This window comes from Vitis vinifera, chromosome 6 (assembly GCF_030704535.1).
Source record: "Vitis vinifera cultivar Pinot Noir 40024 chromosome 6, ASM3070453v1".
Classification (NCBI taxonomy): Eukaryota; Viridiplantae; Streptophyta; class Magnoliopsida; order Vitales; family Vitaceae; genus Vitis; species Vitis vinifera.
This window is the reverse complement of record NC_081810.1, coordinates 21,845,791-21,851,790: the sequence shown is the minus strand read 5'-3', so window position 1 is coordinate 21,851,790 and position 6,000 is coordinate 21,845,791. Positions and strand designations below refer to the sequence as shown.

The window sequence follows — 6,000 nt, the reverse complement described above, 5'->3', positions numbered from 1 at the left end:
ATTTCCAAAATAGAAAAATCTTTGTTTTATGTGTATCCCTCTTCTTTTTTGGCTTTTGGTGCCTTGTATACATCATGTATACTTTTGGGTGCCTTACATTGGCCCTTTTAATACAACTATTGTTACCCATATATAGAAAGATAATATATGATTTACTAGGTTTTATAGTTTTATGACATGACATAGAGGAGAAAAGTTTTTGGTTATGACAAAGGAAAATAATTTATTTATAACTTTTATCTTTATATAACATAATTTAAATAACCAAAATAAATAATAATAGAAATATACAAAAATCTATTTTATATTAACAACCCAAGTTAAGGATATAAAAAAAATTACCTTCGAAGCAACTCGTGCTAATAACATGATATAAAATAAAAGAATTATAAGAAGAAGAAATTAGAATTCTCTCAAAGAATTGAATTTTGATTTTAGCCGAAGTTCCTTTCTATAAAGAGTTAAAAAAAAAATTTACATTAATATGTATGATCATCTAAAAGTTTCCAAATATTATAAATTCTCATATTTCATAATACTATTAAAAATCTATATAATGAAATCATTTTTTACTAGCACTTTCTAAATACTACTTTCAAAAGCCACTTATCTAAATACGTTTTTAACTTATACCACACCTAACAAATTTCCCACAAGAATGTTTGATAAGCGTCATGTGTCATTTTACAAGACCCTGTCAAACCGACCATAAATAACTGATGGTTTGGAGCCTCGAATGTGTTTGAATGAAACGTCGTATTCAAAGGAAATCACAACTTAATAAGAAAGAGATTGTCAACATGAATCTCCAGGCTCCAAAATCTCCATAATTTCCTCTTATCTACCATTTTGAAATGACTGCCATCATTAGATCCCATAGGTTTAGGCTCCAAGTTGAGACAGATTATTGGACACCCATTGTATTGGCTTCCACATCCAAGCCACATATTCATCAACTTCCTAGGAATGCCAACCACATGATAAGAGATGATCAAAAGTTTTATTTTTCTGGCCCACAAATCTAAAACTTTGTTGGCTTCATGGGCCATATAATATAAATTAGTTCCAACAAAAAGCCCTCATTTCTAGAGACCAACATAAAAGTACCTTTTGGGTTCGTCACTATTTTGTCTCATTTCTAGAACAAGGGGGAAAAAAATTGTCTCCAAAAAATTACAACCACCTTCAAGTTCCAGACAGTTCACATAGCGTTTTTCTTTTCCAGTTCTAAATGCATAAAAAGGTGATGTTCCTTTTCCCTGAATAATAATTTCCCTCATTAAGGACAACTTCAATTTTCTACTTAACTAGTACCAACTTCGAAAACAAGGGTAATAACCATCTCATACAAAGAAAGTATTAAATTATAATTTAAGAAAAAAATAAATTAACAAATAATTATTTAGAGGGGGAAAAAAGAAGAAAACGAAGTGCCCGGTCAAACAAAATAAATAATACAGCACACCCTTGGAGAGACAAAATGGAGTAATGACGAAGCAAACTTCCTTGAGAAACAGAAAACAGGCTTTCCTTGTATAATTTCCCCAATGTGTCGTAACTCGTAGCCCAGCTACTGACAACATACAGTGACATAATGAATAATTTCCTAATAAAGTCTACTTTCTCAAAATAGATACTAGATGCCCACATTCCTGCAACTGGGAGCACTATTGACTATCGACCCTGAAATGACCCAAAAAAATAAAAGAGAAAATTGTAGCGTATATGAAAATCAATCATTTAGACACATCGAATGCTTCCTTACAAAGAATTGGACACCTTGCTGACCAACCACACCCCCCAAGTGAGAATTCCCTTCTCAAGATGCAACTGGTTTCGCAATGGCCTGCTTAATAGCCTCAGCATATGTCCTGTGTTGATAGGTGAGGGTTGACTCAAGCAAATCCCAGAGCGATGTCTTAGGGTTCCAACCTGGCAAAAGTTGTGTCAGAATTTTACTCCAACCTCAAAAGAACAAAGGAGGAATGATAGAGAAAACAGGGCGATACCAAGTTGTTTATTGATTATGGTCATGTCTGGAATTCTCTTGTCACTGTCATCATATCCCTCACCATAGAATTCTTTGGAGCTTACATCCACAGTTGGTACCTCCAAAGAAGGTTCCCCACTTACCTTTGCATAAACCTGAAGAATGGAAGAAAAACATCAATATATAGAGTCCCAAAAATAAAGATCAATATTGCATCAAATAAACCAATCGCTTATTCACCTCAGTCATCATTTCTGCAAGCTGCCTAACAGTAACCTCATTGTTGGGGTTGCCCACATTGAAGATGTGACCATTAGCCCTGGCAGGATTATCCTGAGAAAATATCATAGTATTCAGCAACCTTTTTTTTTTCCAAGTAAGCTAAATGTGGAATCAGATAATGAAAGGAAGGATGGTCCACTAACAATCATCAACAAGACTGCTTCAATAGCATCCTTTATGTAAACAAAGGTTCTCTGGGATTGGCCACCATCCACAAGCTTGAGTGGCTCATGACGAAGAAGGTTCTATTGTGGGAGAAAAAGAGCAAGATCAGTAGTAAGAAAAAGAAAAAAAATACTACTAAATGTTATGACAGATGTTGAAACTAACATTACTGAAGCATGCCAGAACCCTTGGAACGCCCTCGCTAGGACCATCAATGCCAGGAATAAAATCCATTCTGGGCCCAATCCAGTTAAAGGGCCTCACAATGGTGAACTCTAGGTCATTCTCAGCACCCTCAGCTGTAAACAATGAAAAAAAATAAAAATGAGAAGGATGTATGATACACACGCATGCTAAGAAACGTACAGATCGATGGAAAAGTTCACTCACCATAAATCAACCTCTCAATCAATTGCTTTGCACAGGCATAGGACCACCTCTGCTTCTCAATCGGACCAAAAATGCAGGGGGAGGCATCTTCTTTGAGGACATAGTAAGTGGGATCCTAATATCATATCACAGTATACAAATTTGATTCATTCAAACAATAACACAAGCAGAAAACAAAGAACAAATAGCAAATGATTGCGCTTCAAAAACAGTTTCCAATTCTCATTCTGCAAATAGAAATAATGAAGCAACCAAATGTCCATTGTGATCAAACCAAGTAAAAATGCCTTTGCATAGGAAGTAAAAACCTTAACCAATTACCCTAGATCTATTGACCAAGATAGAGAAACATCTAACTGCAAGCTAATCAGAAAGAAAAACACTTCATGGCAGAAGACCTCCATTCAATTTAAGCTCCCCTATACTACACAACATATGCAGCACCACCATAATTCCCAAACACACCCAACCACACCATGGAACCTCTTCCAAGACTTAAAAAATGCTAATTTTATAGCTAAAATAATTGGAAACAAAAGCACACTGACATTTTCAAAACAAATGCAACTGTCAATAGATTCAATACAATAACATATTAGAGCAACACATCAAATTGGAAATTAAGAAATGGAAAAATACAAAAGTTCCAGCAACTCCAACAATCAAGTGCTACTGCACCCAGGAAGAATAAAAATATTACCAGATAAGAAAATGTTGAAGAATGATCATGAAAGTACACAGTTATTAAGTATTTACATTTCATTTATATCCTTCATCACAAAAGCCAAATAATTTTTTTTTCTTTTTAAAATAACCGCATGACATCAGACCATCTTTGTCCATTTATAATTTTTTTTCTCATCATCAGCATCAGCACAATAGAACATTTAGATATAAATTATTAAAATTGCTAATGTGTATATCTTGAACAGAACACTTAGATCACACATGATAATGCTTACAGCCTACAGTTATAAAAATGAAAAAAGACAACTACAATACACAGAGACAGATTCGAACTCTTATGTATGAGGAAAAAAAAAAAAAAGGAGAATTGAAAGAGAGATCTCACCTGCCAGAGGGGTGAATCTTTGGGAAGAAAGCTCCCAATCGTTTTCCCATAGACTTCACAAGTCGAGAAGTGAATGAGACGCTTGTTGTTCTCCGAACAGTATTTCACCTAAAGAGCCACATCAAAACGCACATCAGCTTCAACAGATTTCCGAGAAACAAAAAAACTAACAACAATATTATCCTTGGACGAAAACGAATTCAAACAAGCATCCAACAGCATACCACTGGAAGGGCATCAATGAAATTGCTGTAAATCGTATCGAGAGGACGAGTATTGTAGTCCGCGGGAGTACAGATCGCCGCCAGATTGATAGTCTGCATTACCAAAGAAAACGCCACAAATTGATTCAAAATCCAAGAAATGCAAAATCCAATGCAAGAAATAGAAATTGGGGAATAACGAACCAGATCTGCCATCTTGATGAGTCCTTCGAGCCTCGAATCGTGCTTGATGTTGATGCGGTGAAACTGAATGCGATCGGACCAAGGATGCGTAGACGGCTCGAGAAGGTGCTTGATCTTGTCACTGTAGACGTCAACGGCCAAGACCTTATGCATCGTCTCGGCCATAAGCTTCTCGCAGAGGTGCGATCCTATGAATCCTCCGGCGCCGATCATACAAATCGTCATCGGCTTGATGGCGTTTCCGTCCAGATCTAGCCTCGCCGCTGACGCCATTCTCCCTCTACAATTATGCCAACTCTCTCTAGAGAAGGGATTGTGGCTAACGTGCGCCGGGGAGAAGAGTAGAAGAGGTGAGGTTGAGCGTAGATTTTTGGGTGGGAATGAAGGGTTTTATATTTGAAAGGTGTGAAGACTGGAAAGAGATGAGGCTCTCAGGCAATGTACACGACATGAAAGAACCGGTGAAAGGTTGAAGGCACCGACATACAACTTGGAGAGGTAGCAGCACGCGCCCATGGGACGCGTGGTTAGAGTGTGGTAGGGGCCCACAGTTGTATATGCTCACGTGGTGCGTCCTTTCTGTGAAAGAATGGACAAGCCCGGTGGAGATGAAGGACTCCGGAGTCACAGCTGTAGACTTTGACTCATGAGTGCCTCTGTGGACCCCACATCGGGCTTACGCGGAGACATGGGTGGCACCTCACTGGACCGGACCTAGCACATGGAGTGCACCGCAAGTAGCACCATAGATATAGCTACTGGGCCTGGGCCTGGGCCCAGTTTTTATATCTGTAATCATTGTGATGGAAAAAAGTGTCAAAGAGACGCCATAGCGTGCAAGTAATTTAAATTGAACTTCCGTCCAGAAATTCACATTAAATTGTTATCTAAATTAAATAAAGATTAAATTAATATTAAAATATCAACAACTGTACTTATGAAAAAATAAATGTCATGAAAGCTACGGATGATGAAAGTTATGATTGGAGGAACACAAAATGTACGAAGATACAAATATGATTATTTATATCACCCACTTAAAGCCATGACTATTTCCTGTTTGGAGAAAGGGAGAAAATTTGCACTCTTGTGAAACCCTCGAAGATCTTGAGAGAATTACAGTTGGTAGAGAATATACCATACCATACCTTCATAATTTAAATTGATTTTAAATTAAATTATTTTTTATTTTAATTATTCATTTAAAATTTATTACTTGGATTGTATTTTCTTTTTTACTATTTTAAAAAGATAAATTTTAAATTATTTTTTTATTTTATAAAAGGTAAATATGATGTCATATTTGAATATGCATCATACCCATTTGATGAAAGCACAATCATGATATACGAAGTTAAAGGAAAAAACACTATAACATAATATTGAAGTTTAAGATTCAACATTACGTCATAAAAAGATCTTAGAACCAAATCTTAAGATAAGTTTCATTGACTTCCTCTATTATCTTCTTAAAATAGTTGCTTAACAATGATATTCAAATAAAATTGTCTTATCTATCATAAATAACATAACATTTTTATTTATTTATCGTAGGTGTCTGAGGTAGCTTACGCACGCCTCGACTAATCCCCCGGGCCTTGGCCTTGAGAGAATCAAACTAACATAACATAACACCAACTAGACTTGCAATATATCACTTTAAACTTAACACCTAATTCCTTCTTCTAGCTTTT

The 6,000-nt window shown here is 36.1% G+C and overlaps 1 protein-coding gene across 1 annotated transcript; it reads right to left on the bottom strand.

Annotated features, from left to right (window-relative positions):
- Nucleotides 1-1,506: 1,506 nt before the first annotated feature.
- Nucleotides 1,507-5,163, bottom strand: LOC100248193 (UDP-D-apiose/UDP-D-xylose synthase 2). Its single transcript, XM_002270848.5, has 9 exons — nucleotides 4,307-5,163; nucleotides 4,124-4,216; nucleotides 3,900-4,007; nucleotides 2,828-2,942; nucleotides 2,603-2,736; nucleotides 2,416-2,517; nucleotides 2,231-2,323; nucleotides 2,010-2,145; nucleotides 1,507-1,932 (listed from the first exon to the last, which is right to left on the bottom strand). The coding sequence occupies exons 1-9, from the start codon at nucleotides 4,577-4,579 to the stop codon at nucleotides 1,820-1,822; spliced, it is 1,167 nt and encodes a 388-aa protein (XP_002270884.1). The 5' UTR covers nucleotides 4,580-5,163; the 3' UTR covers nucleotides 1,507-1,819.
- Nucleotides 5,164-6,000: the final 837 nt, after the last annotated feature.

Bases quoted from the DNA above. Each gene is read 5' to 3' on its own strand.
- LOC100248193 (XM_002270848.5), bottom strand. From the start codon at position 4,579: ATGGCGTCAGCGGCGAGGCTAGATCTGGACGGAAACGCCATCAAGCCG. The intron at 2,518-2,602 runs GTTAGTTTCAAC...CTCCCACAATAG, and splicing joins TTCTGGCATGCTTCAGTAAT to AACCTTCTTCGTCATGAGCC. The intron at 2,146-2,230 runs GTGAATAAGCGA...TCCATTCTTCAG, and splicing joins TTGCAGAAATGATGACTGAG to GTTTATGCAAAGGTAAGTGG.